This window comes from Vitis vinifera, chromosome 19 (genome assembly GCF_030704535.1).
Source record: "Vitis vinifera cultivar Pinot Noir 40024 chromosome 19, ASM3070453v1".
Lineage (NCBI taxonomy): Eukaryota > Viridiplantae > Streptophyta > Magnoliopsida > Vitales > Vitaceae > Vitis > Vitis vinifera.
In genome coordinates, this window is record NC_081823.1 from 23,096,267 (window position 1) to 23,114,938 (window position 18,672).

General features: G+C 32.0%; 1 protein-coding gene and 1 pseudogene across 2 annotated transcripts; one reads left to right on the forward strand and one right to left on the reverse strand.

Moving 5' to 3' along the window:
• Positions 1–4,973: 4,973 nt before the first annotated feature.
• Positions 4,974–5,813, reverse strand: LOC100256149 (rhodanese-like/PpiC domain-containing protein 12, chloroplastic; annotated as a pseudogene).
• A 2,602-nt stretch (positions 5,814–8,415) lies between these two features.
• LOC100245577 (Lojap-related-like) lies at positions 8,416–17,076 on the forward strand. Of its 2 annotated transcripts, none has more exons than XM_002267476.5 (6): positions 8,416–8,667; positions 10,641–10,868; positions 13,102–13,228; positions 14,399–14,537; positions 14,676–14,764; positions 16,627–17,076. In XM_002267476.5, the coding sequence occupies exons 2-6, from the start codon at positions 10,668–10,670 to the stop codon at positions 16,728–16,730; spliced, it is 660 nt and encodes a 219-aa protein (XP_002267512.1). In that variant the 5' UTR covers positions 8,416–8,667; positions 10,641–10,667; the 3' UTR covers positions 16,731–17,076. The 2 variants fall into 2 exon arrangements, with proteins under 2 accessions (XP_002267512.1, XP_010644988.1); XM_010646686.3 differs by having other exon boundaries at positions 8,429–8,667; positions 10,611–10,868.
• The last annotated feature ends 1,596 nt before the right edge of the window (positions 17,077–18,672 follow it).

Sequence of the window (18,672 nt, forward strand, 5' to 3'; positions counted from 1 at the left end):
CATTATGGAAATCTTGCAGCTTTTGTGTAACATGTAGGCTCAGCATGTACAAGATTGCACCTCTCATACACATCAGATAATGGCCTTACTTTAAGCACTGGTGTGTCTGAAGTTGCTTCAACATCAAGTGGATCTTCAATACTTGTACTTTCTACTGTTGGTTCAAGAATAGATGGAGTGGTTTGATCACATTTATGGACTTCTTCAAGTCCCAATTCCAATAGGAATTTTCATCAAAGTGCACATCTCTACTTATCACAATTTTCATTCTACTCAAGCTATAAATTTTGTAACCTTTTGATTCTGCTGCATACCTAACAAAAACACCTTTCTCAGCTCTTTCATCAAGCTTGCCTCTCTTGATAGATGGAACATGAAGGTAACACAATGAGCCAAACACTTCCAAATGCTTGACAAATGGTTTTACACCAAACCATGTCTCTATTGGTGTTTTCCTCTAAACAGACTTAGTTGGTAGTCTGTTAAGCAAATATACTGAGGTGCTAACTGATTCAACCCATAGAAGCTTTGGTAACTTTTTCTCAAATAGCATGCACCTTGCCATCTCCATTACCGTTCTATTCTTTCTCTCAGAGACTCTATTTTGCTGCAGTGAGTATGGAGCTATCATCTGGTCTACAATTCCAACTTCTTACAAAAAACATTGAACTCTTTTGAGGTATATTCACCTCCATTATCAGTTCTAAGCACCTTAACCTTCTGGTCACTTTGAGTTTCAACCATTTTCTTGAAGCTTTTGAACACAGAGAGCACTTGTGATTTGGTTTTTAGAAAATAAACCCAAGTCATTCTACTGAAATCATCAATAAATAGTGCAAAATATACATTGTTGCTCAATGAGGTTGTGCTCATTGGTCCACAAATATCTTAATGAACTAATGACAGCTTGTGAGTAGCTCTCTTGGACATATTTTGAGGGAATGATTTGTGATGATGCTTCCCTAGCTCACAACTTTCACAAGTTTGAGTATTAACTGTGATTCTAGGCATGTCTTCAACTGTACCAGCTTCTTGCATGAACTTCAATGACTTCAAGTTGAAATGACCATATCTTTTGTGCCAAACAATACTCTCATCAATCTTGGCACTAAAAACATGACCTTCAACTAAATCAAGCTTCAAATAAAATCTATTTCCATTCATTTTAATTTTTGTTATCTCTGTTCCATGTACATCAGTGATAAAACAAAAATTTTCTTTAAAAGAGACTGCATATCCATTTCTTAACATTTGTGTAACACTAAGCAGATTTTGATCTAGTTCTGGAATGTAAAGAACATTAGTAACAATTTTAGTACCTCTCTTGGTGTTGATAGCAATTGTCCATTTTCTTTTGGCCTGCACAACTTCACTATTTCCCAACTTGACATTTGATTGAACTGATCTGTCAATGGAGGTATAAATTGACAAATGTTTGGTCATGTGATTGGTGCAGCCATTGTCAATGAGCAAAGTATTTAGTTCATGAGAATTGAGTGCTTGTGATGCCATAAATAAATGTTTATCATCATTTTTGTCTTCTTCAATCACATTTGCATGTTGTTGTGTTTACTACTAAGATTAGTTTTTCTTGGCTCTACAATACTTCTCATTGTGGCTAAGTTTATTGCATAAATTACAATTAAAAGGAGGTTTTCCTTTGTATCAACAATCTTTCTCAGCATGGTTGGTTCTGCTGCAATGAGAGCAAGGTGAAAAGTTTTCTTTTCTTGAAGAACTTCTTTCCTTGCAGGTTTCCAAAACTCTTTCCCTCATGATTTGCTTGAAAAGAACCTTCAATAGCTTCATCACCTCTCATTAAGACCCTTTGCTCCTATACATGAAGTTTGCTAATTATCTCTGCAATTGTGAGACTTTGCAAGTGATAAAACTCTTCAATTGCATAGATCTTGGCTTCAAACTTTTGAGGCACTGAAACCATGATATTTTCTACCACCTTTTAATCTGTAAATGCCTCACCAAGAAGCCTCATTTGGTTTACAACATCCATTAACCTGCTAGAATAATCTTTTACAGATTCGTTGTCTTTCATCTTCATCAACTCAAACTCTCTCTTCAATGTGAGGAGTCTGACAGTTTTGACTTTGTCACTACCCTCAAATTCACCTTAGAGCTTGTCCCATACCTATTTAGGTGTTTCCAAGTCCATGATTTTGGTGAAGATGTGGTCTACAAGTCCTAAATGTAGGCAAGTGATGGTTTTGTCCTTCTTGAGTTTTTCCTCCTCATATGCTTTCATCTGAGCAACTGTATGATTTGTTCCCAATGGTGGTGGATCAGCTTTAGACATCACAACATTCCATAAACCTTGAGACCTTAAGTAAAGCCTCATCTTGACAGCCCAAATGTGATAGTGTTCACCATTAAACACTATAATTACAAAGGAAGTACTGTTGGAAGTAGACAGGTTTGCACCACAGTTGCTTGAAAAAAAAAATCACTCAACCTCACTGTGTTTAGCACTCAAAACACTCAAAGAAACTTTGCCTCACAACCCATAGGAATAGAGCTTTGATACCACTGTTAGAATCTGTAGGAAAAAAAAAACTAGAACTTGCAAAGAAAAATAAATAATTTGAGAGTTAAGAATTGAAGGAAGGCACACATCTATTTCACAAATGAGAATGCCTATTTATAGGCTTACAACCAAACGGAAATTGCAAAAAAATCTCAGCTACTGTCAGATTTTATTGGCACTACTTCTACTAATTGAAAACAGAAAATTATGGAGCAAGAATATGATATGAAACAATAACAAAGACTAAGTCTAACTAAGACTTTTTCAAACTTCGAAGGCAAACTCTCATGAGTTCTAATAGGTACATTATTCTTCCTCTTTCATTTGTTTAGTTTTTATTTCTTCTTATTTATTTCATTCTAGTTATCTTTTGTTATTTTTGGTCTGTAAATATTTAATTTGGAATATTGATTAGTTGTATATTTTACTTTCCTTTTTAGTACTCTTATTTGTTGTATAGATGAATGGTTTGTTGTTGGTTTTTATTACTTATTTCATGTCACATTTGTTTTATCTCGTTTATTTGCATCCATTTGTATATTTTCTATACCGTGTTATTTTTGGTCATCAAAATCTAGAATTATTTATTTTAAGGAAAATAAAATTGTAGTCTTTGTAAAAAATGTAGACTTGTGGATCCTGCATTTCGCACAATACGTTCCCACTCGATGGTATGACTCGATTTTTATTTATTTGGTGAAAATATGATTTTTAGAAAAGACTTGGAGTCACCACTTTTTTTTGTTTTATTTTTAAGGGAAAACAAAATAAGAAAGAAAACTCTAAGTGTGACTCATTTTTTGGAAAAGACAATTTGTAGAAAACCAAAGTCGGGTTCAGGGGTTAGGTTACTTATCAGAAAGGTATGGCGAAAGTCTGAAGCACCCCTCTAAGTCCTTAAAAACGGGTCTTTACTAAATAAGGTAAGGTAAGTGTGGCAATTGATAAGGAAATCAATGGATACCAAATAATAAAATGAATCATACATGAAAATAAGTAAAGTGGAAGTGAGATCGTACCTTAGCAGCAAGTAAAGATGTGCTATCAATGAAATGGGGTTAGTGCATAATGATAAGTGTAAAATATCTCACACAAAACCAATCAAAATCGAACAATATCAATCATGCAATTCAGTTGAATTATTTTCGAAAGAAATGTTATAAATGTTAGGCCCCCACCAAAGCCCAATTTATTTTGCATGAATTAATCACACGAATTCCATTATATTTGGAATTATGAAAATTGTCTTCATGCTCGTTAAAAATCAAAGAAAACGGAAAATTATTTTAAAATCAAAGAAAATTTGTGAAAGTGTCTTACCTGAAAGGAAAGATAGCAAGTTTATTTAAAAATGGGATTTTTAGTGACTTAAACCCCTAATGAAGGAAAAAAAAAAAAAAAAGTGGTAGAAATAAATTTTAAAAAAAATGAAAAGTAAAGTGGAATTAAAATTATTTGGAAGAAAACTAGAGTTTTGAAAATTATTTGAAAATTGAAATCTTAAAAGTGGAATTTAAAATATATATATATATATATATTTGAAAATGGGAGTTTTGAAAATTGGAATTTTGAAAAATTATTTGAAAATGAGAGTTTTGAAAATTGGAATTTTGGAAAAGTATTTGAAAATTGAAGTTTTGAAAATTAAATTTGAAAATGAGAATTTTGGAAAATTATTCGAAAATGGAAGTTTTGAAATTTAGAATTTTGAAGACTTGTTTGAGAATGAAATTTTTAAAAATTAAATTTGAAAATTTGAATTTTGGAAAATTATTTAAAAACGGAAGTTTTGACATTTAAATTTGAAATTTTGAATTTTGGAAAATTATTTGAAAGTGGAAATTTTGAAAATTGGAATTTTGGAGAATTATTTGAGAATGGGATTTCTTAATAATTAAATTTAAAAATTGGAATTTTGGAAATTTATTTGAAAATGAAAGTTTTGAAAATTAGACTTGGAAATCAGAATTTTGGAAAATTATTTGAAAATGGAAGTTTTGAGAGTTAAATTTGAAAATTAGAATTTTGGGAAATTATTTGAAAACGAAAGTTTTGAAAATTAAATCTGGAAATTGAAGTTTTAAAAATTAAATTTAATAATTAGAATTTTGAAAAATTATTTGAAAATGAGAGTTTTGAAAATTGGAATTTTGAAAAATTAAACTTTGATATCAAAAGATGAAGAATTAAAAAAAAAAAAAAATGAGATGTGGTAGTTAGGATTGCATGCCAAAGGTGGCCATGCATGAGTGAGGCCCAAATTCTAGAAGTCATCCATTACTGCAGCTAGTACATGCACTATGAAGAAGTTATTGTCCACTCGAGGAGAAACACTGGGATATTTTCATGCATTGCTCCAGCTTCTAATCTCTTAGAACTAACAAAACAAAAACAAAAAAAATATATACTCCATCTAGTTGTGAGTAAATGACGTCTAGGTTAACCTAAAAAAAAGTCGAAAATGATGTGCATTTCCATGTAAATCTTTAGCAACCCAATTCTTGCCATGGTGACACATAAGATAAGAATCCTTCTCATGATCAAATTTAGTGGTCATTTCTGGTCCCCAGTTCCCAAATGGTTGGAGGAAAAGAACCTAAAAACCTGGTAATGACGCTTAAGCCACTTCCTCAGGTTCTCGAACATCAATCAACTGAACCTCTTCAAAAAAAAATGGGATCTTGCATTTTTGCATGAAGCTCCTCGGGTTGAATGTCTTGAAGTAATGATTCTTCCCTTTTAGATATAACTTGCAACAAGTGTCATCCAAATTTTGTTTTACACCTTACAACTTTGTTTAAAGGTGCATTAAATGCAACCTCCTCAAACTCTGGTACCATTTGCCCTTTTCTCACTCATCCAAGCATTCCATCCTCTTCTTTATACGGACAAATTGAGTATTCCACAACCAGATCACTTAAATCTACTCCACCAGAAATCCTCTATTGAAGGTCCAATAGAAGCTTAAGGTCATCCTCCTTAACAAGCAGATGTTGCACCAATATTTCCCTACCACTTCCAGAGTTGCCCTCAGAACTAAATGAAGCTCGAGGACATGGTTGAGCCACCATGGGAGGGAATCTCTTTATGCCAAGAGAAAAAGGATAGGTGAACCGAATAGGAATGTTTTGGGAAGAAATGCGTGTAGAGAAGGAAATGAAGAGAATTTGCGAATGATTGAAGGGGATGTGAGGTTGAGAGTGGGAATCAAAGATAGTTTTAGTGCAACGAGAGCTAGAGATGCACCTAGTGGGAAATGAACAACTCTCAACATTGCTTTCTCTTTTGAAATCTCTTCTCCTCTTTCTTTGTGTCGAGAGTGAGGCTTTGGGTGACAAGTCTAGACCAAGGGTGCATGTCAGATGCATAGACACAAACCAATACCAGGAACAAAGAAAGTAATAGCCTAAAACAAAGCATGCCCCAAGCAATAAATAATTCATTAAATAAGGCCTCATTTCATGTTGAAATCAATGAGTCTAAAGCAGAGAAGGAGCTAGAATAAATCTTAAACAAAAACTAGATATAACTTCCAAGCATCGAGCATCAAATGTAAGTCCAAATTCAAATTCATCTTCAGATTTAAACCGAAAGAAATAGGAGAATAAAACAATGTGAAGTTTGCAATCAATCCAAGATCAGCAAGACAACATATAATCCCTTGTAATCACACCCAAACAACAAATAATGCTTAGAGAATTAGCTAAAAATGAAAGTAAAGCAGTGTAAAAAAATGAAAGACATGGAGATGACAGAAACCTCACCTGGAGAGTCTCCTCCCAATCTGTGCTATCTTAGCTTCAAGTGAGTTGTGTCTCCTTCCAAAAACCAACAAAGAATCCCTAGTTTTCTCTCTCCTCTGCTCTTCCTCTAGACACTCTCTACAACTAGCTCACCCCCAAAAAGTCTATCTCATTCCTCTGTTTTTCTCTCAATCTCTCTCCTATCTCAGTCTAGCTTTTCTTTTCCTATCAGCTTCCCACCCATTCCACTCCTTTTGGTTCAACAAAGATGTCACCACCCTCAACCACCACCATGGCAAGTTGGTAATCCTTGCCACACGTCCCAACATGCAGCTCACCTGGAAAGTCGTTCCTCACTCCTGAAAAATGAAACGCCCATCTCTCGAGGTGGTAAGAAATACCCCTTGGTCCATAAAAGGGGTCTATAGGAGTTTTTTCTTTGAAGAAATTGTAAAATGCCCATTAAAAAAAACAAAACAAAAAAATTGCAAGATTTGTAAAATTACTTTTTCCATATAAAAAAAAAGATTTGTAAAATCAATTTTTCTAAATAAAAATTACAAAATCACTTTTTTCTAAATAAAAAAACTGTAAAATCACTTTCTCAAATAAAAATTATAATATTATTTTTTGAAATAAAATTTGTAAAATCCTTTTTTTAAAATAAAAACTATAAAAATACTTGTTCTAAATAAAATGATAAAAACTTTTTTAAATAAAATTGTGTAATCCCTTTTTTTTTAGTGAAAACAGAAAACTTTTTTCAAAAAATAAATTTATAATATTATCTCTTTCTTAATAAAAGTAAAGAATTTTTTTTAAAATAAAAGAAAATTGAAAAATTCTTTTTAATAAAGATAAAATCTTTTTTAAAATTTTTATTTTAAATAAATTGGAAACCATTTTTTAACAATAAATTTGAAATCATTCTTTATTCAGATAATTTGTAAAATTAAAAATTCTTTCCTTCAACCAAACAAGAATAAACCCTTTTTTAAATTCAATTAAATAAAAAAAATATTTTTGGTAAATAAATAAAAATAATAGACTAAAAAAAGAAAATCATTTTTGGTAAATAAAAAAAAGAATTGAAGTTTCTTTTGTAAATAATTTTGAAATGTTTTTCTATTAAAAATCATTTTTTTAATAAAATTGATTTGAAAATATTTTTATAAACAAAAGTGGTAAAGAAATTATTTCCTTTATAAAATTGAATTGAAATATTCCTTTTGTAATTAAATTAGTGAAAGTTGCTTCCTTAGTAAAACCGTGTTTCCTAAATAAAAATTTAGTTGATATCTTTTTTGAAATAAAATTATAAAATCTTGTTTTCAATAAAAATAATAAAAATCATCTCCTTATAAAAAAAAAATTCAAATTCAAATATTTCTCTTTCAATAAAATTGTTCTCTATAAATTCTTTAATAAAAATAAGAAAAAAGTCTTTTCAAATAAGTTCATAGATGTGAATAAAATTAAATCTTTTAATAAATAAGTTAAAGTTTTGTAAATAATCAAATTGATTTTTAATGTAAATAAATTCTTTCAAGATATCATGAGGTTGTATTATGATATTTAAAATAATAAAATTCTTTCAATAAATCATTTTGTGTAATTTTCATGTTTCAATTCTCTATAGTTATCATTACTTTGTTATACACTTGTATTATTTCTTTGTGGTATCTATGATTTATTGATCAATTATCATAATTTCTTTTCCTCCGTTTAGTAGAAATATTTGACATACGATTTTAGAGAGGTGCTATAACTTATCAACGCACCTTCTCGATAGGTGTGTTTTTTTTTTAGACTTTTTTTTTTTTAAATAAGGAGTCATACAAAGTTTTTATTTTTATTTTTTTATTTACCTTTATAAAATAAACTAAAATAAGTTATGATTCCAAATTTTTGAAAATAAGTCTTTTATGATAAAAAAAAAAAAAATTGTCATAGAAATAGGAATGCACGTAAAAAAAAAATGCAAAACAAAAATTGAAATCGGAATCAATTAACTATAGCCCAACCCAATCCTACTCTAATTCGACCCGGCCCGGCCCGGCCCGCTGAGATTGCACATCTGAAAGCGATGCCCCTCAAAATATCCAGAAACGGTGAGCTTGTTGAAATTCGGAAAAAAAAAAAAAAAATCAGTTTCAAGGAATAGTTTCCTTATCTCATTCTTATTTTTCACTCCACTTTCAAACCCACCGAAGTCCTTTACGTGAACACTTCTTCTTCTCTTTCTTCCTCACTCTCACTGGAATCCAAGGATCTCCCAATCGAAAGGCACTGTCAGCGGTTCTTCCAAAGTTATCACTTTTGAGGTGCTCAGCTTGAGAAAGCTTTTCCCAGTTTTCTAGCTTTCGGAACTCCAAATTCATTCAGGTAAGACCAGTAATTGTGGTTTTGAAACTCACGTTCAGAGTCAGCTTTGGTAGAAGATGGTGATTTTCTTTGGGTTGTTTTATGAATTTCGTTGTGCTTTCTTTTCTTTTCATTGTTTGTTGGTGGGATTAAATGGTACTGAAGATGATTTTTTTTTTAAAAAAAAAAAAAGAATCGATGATGGGGACTTGATTTTGTTCGTGGGTTTTGGGTTTTGAATGTTGTGATTGAAATTTGGGGTGTAGAAAAGAGAAAGTGGATTTGGATTTAACTTTGTAAATAAAAGTTTTGTTTGGAAATGGAATTTGAGTATATTGAAATCAGGGTTTTGGGTTTTGAAATTTGGCTTGGAAGGTTTTCTCATTGAAAGAATTGTGACAGAAAATGCATAAACGATTTTGGGTTTATTGAAATTTGACTTCGTAGTTTTTTCTAAAAGTTAATAATTCTGTAACAGTGGCTAAACTTCAATGCTTCTGTGCAAGTTACATTATCATAAAAATGAGTCCTTTGATTTCCAGTGAATATAATTGGATACTAGAAATGAGATTGTGCATAATTGAAACTCCAAACTATGAATTAGAAAAGAAAGCAAAACAATTTAGAAACCTGGCTACTCGAAAATTGGACTTCTATTAGCAGTAACTTCATAGTATATTAATACATTTGAAATCAACATTTGCTAGATGTCAAATGCTCAATTGGCACAACATGACCATGGAGTGCTATGTTGAGAGAATGCATCAAGAAATATGTTTCTGGAATTGTTTTGTAGCTTAATTAAATGGAGGGGCTGATGGAGAAGACACTAGCCTACTATTATTATATGAGTGGGGAGGTTGGTAGAATGGGATGCTGGGTCTATAGATTATGAAGTGGTTATAGTGATGATGGAGTGAATCGTTGAGATCCTAATGAGAAGAAATTGTAATCTTGTCCATTATTCAACTTATTCATTGATAGCCTATTATTTTCAACAAGAGCAATTGGATACACACAGCTCTTAGTGTTGACTAAATATGATGTATAAAGCACCCATTCATTTAAAGATTAATAATAATGACCAGTGTCTTTTCTTGGATTTCAAAAGTGCCCTAGCACAGTTCAGTTTATATGAGGAGACAATGACAATTTTTAAACATAGAAGAAAGAATTTAAACTTTGTCAAAAATCACTTGTCATAGATTTTAATTATTGTATTCTTTTCAAGACTAACACATCATTGGTACCCTATTGTTGAGATTTGTAACATTGAGGCTATGTTTAATTTCCTGAAAAATTAAGGGAAAGAAAATGGAGAAGAAAAATAAAAAATAAAAATAAAATGTAAAATGAAACTAAGAAAAATAGATTTAAACTTAATAAAATATTTTTACATGCTTCAAATTCATTTCATTTATTTTTCCTCATCTTTATAAAGATTAAACAATTTAAAAATGCATAAGTTTCTAACAAATTTTAATTATATTTGATTTTCTTTCATTTTTTCCATAATAAACCAAACACAAAAAACCATTTTCTTGAGCCGTTTTTTCATTTCCTTAGTAATTTATTGGAACCAAATATAACATTAAACTAAAATTCTGAATATGATAGTTAACATTTGAATAGTTGTTAAGGTTAGAAATATTATTGTATTTTCAAAGACCTTTTATCTGCAATTATTATGATTTTGGCACATCTATCCCACTGCAGGGGAATTTCATTCCTAAATTTCTGATGCATATGTAATATTGAGGGATGTCACCACTAGATGCATGTGAATCTTTGTCTATCAACACATTTATAGTTAATTGGACTTTGGCATGATTTGGAATGTCAAAAAAATCTTCAACCATTCTAATTTATGTTGCATTTTGAATAGATTTTAGTAATTTGGAAAATTAATGTTTAATACATTTTTTATATCCTAAAGTTCAAATTTTCATATAACTCTCACTCAGTCACTACTACCTCTTTGTGCTGTTGGGTAGTGTTTGAGCAGCAGAGAATAGAAAACAATGCAAGCATCCACTAGTCTCTTTTCCTGCCCCCTACCTTACAAATCCTTAGCCGCTCCCCAGCTTCCTGGAGAATGTATGCCCTTTGTAAGACCCATAAAGCTTTCTTGGTCATCTTCGCTTCAGAGACCTGTGAAGTTCAGTTCAGTTACAGGCTTGTCCAGGGACTTGTCAATGTTTTCTTCGATGGCTTTCAATCCGGTATGAATATTTATATAATAAGCTTTTTTTTTTTATTGGTTTAGTTTAATTTGCTGAGCCTCTTAAGAAATTTGCATGATTAGTTGAAACATTCTGGAAGTTTACCTCATTGATTTGGAGAGTATGTGATGTTTCTTTACTTCTATGTCTTGATATTTTGCTGGTTTTAGCTGATTTAGGTGGTTTCTTGTTTTTGGTTTTGATTATTAGGTTTTGTTAGAAATGTCTATATTATATTAATTCTCTTAGACAAGTACGTCAAAATGAAATAAACAACAAAATAAAATCATCTAAGGCATAGTTATGCTAGTTAAAAATTTTGAAATGAGAGGTTGTTCTTGTTGAACAATCCGAAGATAATATTTCATAAATCCTAGGATTTCATTGTATTAGTGGTGTTCTTTATACCCAAATCTTCAGATTTGAAATTCTTTGAAATTAAGATTGACTCTCTTAAGTTGGTCCTTTGTTGGGAAAATTGGAAGAAACCTTGGAAGATTACTCCTTTGTGCTTGTTTCGAATTGTTTAGGAGAAAAATTGGAGATAGTTAAAAAATGTGGAGCAAATAGAGCAAGCACTCAAATCCTTTTTTATGTGTAATTTTTTGCATTGAGTTAGATTGTGAACAGATGAAGCGTCAATGTGCATGGTCAACTTAGTTGATTGGCTGGGCTCTAAGTAGGTGAGGAAGTTGTTTTTATTTCTTTGTTCTTGTTTTTTTGTCTTTTATCGCCCTTTATATGCACCCTGTAGACTTTGATGTGCCCTTTTTCTAGGTGCTATTGTTATATCTTTTTTGCTTGCCTATTAAAAAAGGAAAAAAAAAATCTTTGAAATTAAATTTGAAATGATGCAATATGCAAGAATTTAAACCCTAAAAAAAGTGTAGGATTTATCAAATCCTGCCTTTGAAATCAGGCTATGAATCCTGTTATATGCTTTATGCCACAATAAATCTTTTACAATCATAGATGATTATAAGCCGCATTAGAGTTATGTTGTCCAGAATGACTCATCTATTAATCTCAAAATTGTTAAACTCATATGATTGGAATTTTTAAAAATACTAAATATTTTACAAAATATTAGATTGGATTTGGGTCATCCTGAATCCCATTGGTCAACTCATTTTATTTAAAATTTGAAGAAGAAAGTTCATAAATGGGTTTAACTCGTGGATTGAATAAAATTGCAAAATACTCTTATCCAGTAGGATGTACCAAAGCAACCTTCAGTTCCCTCAGAGTGGTCTACATTTTGTGAGATTCATGTTGGGGTCACTAGATAGAAGCTATATATCTTGTGAATATTCACCATTTCTACTCACTAGAAATGTTTTCAGAACAACATGATCAAAATAAAACCTGCTGCAAAATAGTGTTATCTTTATACCACTGAGTACACTCATAACTTTAAGAAACACATGTTTCAACTAGCTCATTGTTGGATTTTGTGTTCCGTTGATGGTTGTCATGCTCTTTAAATGCAAAGTTCTTTGGAGAGTGGGAGTTGTCTCATCCATATTATGCTTTGGATTAGAGTTTAATTTTAGTTTTTTCATTAAAGAAACATGAGATTCTGTATCAGATAGCTTCCTTCTCTACTCATACTCCCCTCCCTCTCTCTGTACTCAAGACATGACAGCCAGGCACATATTTACTCTCATAGTGGTTGTGTAAACAGTGGGTGTAACTGAATTTGTGATCTATTATTAGAAATTCCATAATTATCTGCATTCCTTTTGTCTTTGTCCAAATGGGACCAAGGGTCCCTAATTTCAAGTTTATTATAGGCTAGGGGATCAGAGGGATTCCTATCAGAGTTAGGAATCTAATTCTTATTACTTTAAGATTCATATTTCAGTTAGTGTTTTATTTCCTTTAAACTTCTTGAATTGCTTATAAATAGAACTGATTAAAATTGCTTCCACTTTCCTACATCACTTTTGCTCTCTATATGGGCACACACACAACACTCAGGTACATACAAAAATCTTACAATTTAGATGGGAAATAATAAATGTATTCTCATAATGGTATATAAAATCTAATGAGTTGTATGTATAACTGATTTTGTGATATTTTTTTTTTTTATATATGTCTGCATCTTCTTATGTAGTCCTGACTGGGTTGCTGAATTTTGCTCCATTCGCACAAGCATTAGGTAATGTACCTTTTGTGGATTCAAGGATGCAATAGGTGATTTAAATGATTTTCTTTTCCTCTTTGTCAGAATGTAAGTGAAGATACTGATGATATGTATGACGAATTATTTGAAAAATATGGAAAGGTGGTGTTGAGAAGAGGTGACAAGAAGCCTCATAGTGCAGAGGTTGATGATGATGCCGAAAGCCTAGCATGTACGCTTGTTTCATCTTAAATCAAGATGAAGATACTTGTGATGTTATAACTTGCATAAGTTGTCTTTCTTGTTTTATTTTGAGTTTATGTATGTTTCGGCTAGCATTTGGTTTCTCCTTATTTTCTTTCTTCTCTATTTTGTTGTAGTTGATATAGTGAAAAATGTTTCTGGTGAGCTCTTATTAATTCTTTTATTGTGCTCCTATGTTTATTATTTCTATTTTCGTTGTTGTTATTTATGTGATTCTGCTTGTGTTGCATTTATTAGTATTTAATAGTCACCATCTTGTCTTTAAAACTTGTCTCTTGCACAGATGGTTCCAAATCCCAAGTCCAGAAAAAGGTGATTTTGTTAGGTTGACAGCCAATGTAACCCAACCTTAAATAATTTTTACTCCCTTGTGGGCATGAATCCCGAAAATGGCACAGAAGTATTTGTCTAGTCAACCCCAATCAGTTGGAATAGGATTTTGTAAAGTTGAGTTAGGTCTAATAGGTGAATTGTTTTTGCTCTTGCAAATTCTGCAATTGGATTGTTCTGTAGCATTTGAAGACACAAATATCACATGAATGGAATTTCTCTAAAATCACCAATGGTCACAGAATGGAAAACATAATTTGAAGTATTTCTTCTAATCCTGAAACCCAATCAGTTTCAAAAAGTGAGAAAAAAATCAAATAGATATAGAGAATAAAACATGGGAACCAAACACTTACACAAAGTGGATAACCTTAAGTATGGTTGTGACAGTAGTAGATTTCCATCATTTTCTGAGAGTAAGCTTGGAACAGGAGGAAGCTAACTAGGAAGTGGTGGCATTTGCAATTTTGTGTGTGTGTTTATTCTTTTTAAATGATACCAAATCTCTTAAAGTAGTTGATGATAAACTCTTTGAATCCTTTTGCTCCTCTCTGGTCTAAAGATGTGAGATTTTGATAGCAGATCTTTCACTAGTCTGTCTTGATTTGTTTTGTTTCATGCCAGTTCTTGTGATTTTTATTTATTTTTTGTTTCTTTGTGGACTTCAATGGTTGTGATATTTAACTTCTCTTCCTTGTAATAGCCCCTTGGATATCAGGATAAGAACAAAACAAAATACAACCATAAACCTTTGTTTGCTTAATTGATTTTACATAATTTAAATGACAGTTTCCTGCCATCTGTGTAGTTGCGGTGGCATTGGCCAAGGTTGCCAGTGATGTCAAGGCTGCCGATATAAGGGTCCTCTTTGTGAAGCCTTTAGTGTATTGGACTCGTTTTTTTATCATTGCCACAGCATTTTCTCGCCCCCAAATTGATGCCATTGGGTATGGTCTTAACTCTGTTTTATGATTTTTGTTTGTTTGGCAAGCTATCTTTATTTTATTTGTTTATTTTAATTGGTTTTATTTTCTATGCGGGTGGATATGCAGCAATGCTTGAAATAACCTTTTATTGTATTGTAGGTCCAGGATAAGAGATCTCGCTGAAAAGCAGTATGGAAAAGTTCCATCCGGAGATTCAAAACCTAACTCTTGGACTTTGTTGGACTTTGGTGGGTGTTCTTACTTGACAATTAAATGCCTTCTGTTAATTCTGGAAATCTGACACGAAAATCCTAGCGTTAGTGTTGCTTATGACCATTAGTTTTTACTGTTGTTTACGACCATTAGCTTTTCCTTGCCGTGGAATAAATTAGGGCCTTGTCATATGCTTATTCCAGCTGATATGCTTTGCATTGCCCTTGTGCTTCTAATTCATATCAAACCAGTTTTAGTGAGGTGTGATCACAGTGACGGTCATCAATGACTTAATCTGAAATTATATAATAGTTACAGGGGCTATTTGTGGTTTCATATGAATTATGACTTATGAGTTGTTTTTGGGTTTGGCACAAATACACTAGCTATATCGCCTACAAACTTTTTCATGCCAGCTTGCTGGGGTGCCTAAATTCAGCCAAGCTGCAGCTCAACTTTTCTACCCTCATAGTTTGACGGCACTGACTACAGTGACATGTAAAAGATAGGATATGAGCCTCTCAAGAAAACAGTTAATTGAGATGTTTCCTTTGAACTTTCTAAAGATTTCCATTATTAGCTGTTCGTATTTCCTTTTTTCTTATCAATATTTTCCTTTTGAATCAAATATATGCTTTAGTTTTGGCCGGTGAAAGGGCTAACCTATTCAATTACTGGTTTTTGTTGCCTAACATGAACCAATATTTGGGCCTATTGTTAGGTGTTTCTAACTAAATAATTTTATCATTTATATTCTTCAAAGGAAGTCTTTGGCAATGTGCATCACTGATCTTCCTTGCTATCAATTGTGGATGATTGTAGGACAAAACCAAGGACTTATGAGTCAGTTGCAGTTAATTGGACTTGAATATCTGCATTTATTTATATATTTATTAATGTCATACACATTTGGGTTAATATTTGCTTCATTTCATTACCTTTTTCATAGATTTTGAGCTTCATAATTGTGGACATTTAAGTGATGCTGATGGTGAGAGAAAGTAGCCCCTTAAGACAAATGAATCCTAGGATAACTAAAGCTAGAGCTCACAAGTTCAAAGTAGGTACATGCTATATGGTTGGTGTTTCAAGGATAGGGATTTTAGAGTGTTTTGATGTTCTAATGTTCTCAAATATACAGGAGTGAGGTTCCCTAAAAGCTTGGTGGTTAAAACTGATACTATTAGGTCACATTTGGAACACTGGAATAGAGAATGGGAATGGAAATCAATTTCATTCCCATTTATTGATTTATTTGGATTGTTTTTTAGAATAGGAATAGGAATCAAACAAAAATTATTATTATAAAAACCACATATCACTCTCATTAGGATTGTGATTCCTCTTTTCTACATGGGATTATAATTTACCTTCCTTCTCATTCTATATTCAATCATATTCCTACGTACCAAACATACCCTTAAGGTATGTGTTTGATATATGGTAACAGAAATGACTTAACAATGGAAATGTAGGTGGATCACAAGACCATGTGTGAAAAGTTATTAAAACCTTTATGAGAAAGGGTTTTGGTTTTTATGAGAAGGAACTTTATATTCTTGTTTTCGTTTCCAATTGTAATCCAAATGCCCAAATAAATCAGGGAATTAATCTCTCATTCTCATTTTGTATTCCATTATTCCAAATGCCCTCTTAGTGATATCTTGATTGATTAGAATAAAAATAATCCGCCCAGGGTTTCTTGTCTTGATGCACATACTGCCATTTATTTTACTTATTTTGGCTTTTCATCTACCACTCTTGGTTACTGCTGGTGGATAGTTTAGCTACTCGTACAATAGTTGTCATTCTGCCATTGTAGACCACTGAAACTATAACCACGGATTCGTCTTCCCAAATATTGTTGATCCATTATTGACTCATATGTTGATTGTAGGTGATGTAGTCATCCATATATTCCTTCCTCAACAGCGAGCATTCTACAACCTGGAAGAGTTCTATGCTAATGCAACACTCATTGAGCTGCCTTTCGAAAACTAGCAAACCATTCTGCAGCTGAAAAAGGTTTCTCAAAGTTGCCTGAGTTATGAATGCTGGCCAATTTAATTGAAGTCAGTCTCACCTTTACTTGGATGGCATCCTTTTACCTCAAGCCTTGCAGAGAGGCTGAATGATACCGGCCAGGAGTTTCTTGGCTCAGACTATCCCTTCAAAGACAACGAGGCATTTCTCATTGTTGGAGGTGTTGGCACACCAAGGCAAAGCATTGTTGTAAACTCTATTTGTAGCCCTTACTTTTGTAGACATTTATGATTATACCCTGTTTTCTCAAAGTAGCTGTCAACAATGAGAAGGGTTTTAGCATGAGAAGCTTCAGTTCATTAAATGCTTTTCTTATTATTAAGTGAAAATTTGATGACTCTTAACATGTTTTATCTTGGGACAAAACAGAGTATGAAGTAGGAAGTAGAATCACTTCAAGATATTAGGGTTTACACCCTCCATGATACTTCAAGGCTCCATGTATAAACAAGCATTCATCACATGTTCACATCTTCATACCCAAACCAATGATAATGCATATATGCTTATCTGTAATCCATGCTATGGATGCTACTACAATTAACATGCACTTACAAGAATGGCTACATCATCTATTCTTATGCTACTTAAATTTGTGTAGAAGAGTAGGTTATTTCAAATGGTATCAGAATTGGTCCGCTTATTTAAATTTGTGCATAAGAGTAGGTTATCTCAAATAGTACTAGAATTGGTTCATATTAAGGGTCTAAGTATGTTTGTCTAGACATGTAAAGGGTGTTTATCTATCTAATCTCGCAAAGTGTATATGCTCTCAACTCTTATGATAAATAGCGAGGACATCTTCCTCTTGCTTGTATAACAGAAGGATTGTTATATTTCATGTCAATTAAAAAAAAGAAGTTTTTGACACTTTATATGTCATATGCCCTTCTTAATTATGTACTTAAGCATTAAAATCATATAGGTCTTATTCCAAAGTGAACGATATCAAATTGGGTCATGAACTTTTATGAATAAGCTCATCAACTAATGTTAACCTCCATTTGAAATCTATGTTGTTGGCAACAAACCTTCACTAATTAGTTCGAATACAAACTCAAGGCTTCTCATGAAGTGTCCTCATTTTTGTTTCTTAGTGGAGAAAGGTACAAGGTACTTATCAAGTTTGAGGCCTATTTCTTAGGAGTGTTTCTAAAAAATGCTAGATGACTAGGGGAAGATGACTTTAGAGAAAGAGCCCTCCCTTTTTTCTTAGCTTCTAAACTATTCCTTCTTCTACATAGGAGGGAAAAAATCAAGGTCTTTTCTCATATTCTTGCTCGCTATTTATTTTCTCTTCCATTCAAGTGAATTAAGTTCCTCAATGGAAGTATTACTCAATGACTAAGCAAAATTGCTTATTTACCATAGTGAAATCATACAAACTCAAGACATTACATGCACCATGACACTCAATTAGTCTTGTTTTATGAATATAAGGTACCTTGATCAACCTATACAAGTTTTTCAAGGGAATAGAGCTTAGAAAGGGATTTAAACAAAACACTTTGGAAGGATTGGTAATCCTACAAGGAAGATACCACAATACTCTCTCGATTCCCCTTAAAAAAAATAATACCAAAAAACACCTGAGAATAGGCTACCCTAGTAAACATTGGGTTCACTAGTAAACAAAGTTATTTCCCTTATTATATATTTTTTATATAAGAATTAAATAATTTAAAAATATATATGTTTCTAATTAATTTTAATTATATTTAAAAAAAAATTATGATAAAACCAAACATGAAAAAATCATTTCCCTCGTCACTTTGTTTGATTCGAGAAAATGTGAAAGAAAACATAAGGAAAATAAAATAGATTAAAAAAAAAATAGAAGAAATAAAGTAAACATAAATAAAAAATATTTAAAATCAATAAATTATTTTTATATACTATT

Coding starts and splice junctions, on each gene's coding strand:
- LOC100245577 (XM_002267476.5), top strand. CDS start 10,668: ATGCAAGCATCCACTAGTCTCTTTTCCTGCCCCCTACCTTACAAATCC. Junction 13,229..14,398: donor TGATGCCGAAAGCCTAGCAT/GTACGCTTGTTT, acceptor CCATCTGTGTAG/TTGCGGTGGCATTGGCCAAG. Junction 14,538..14,675: donor CCCCAAATTGATGCCATTGG/GTATGGTCTTAA, acceptor ATTGTATTGTAG/GTCCAGGATAAGAGATCTCG.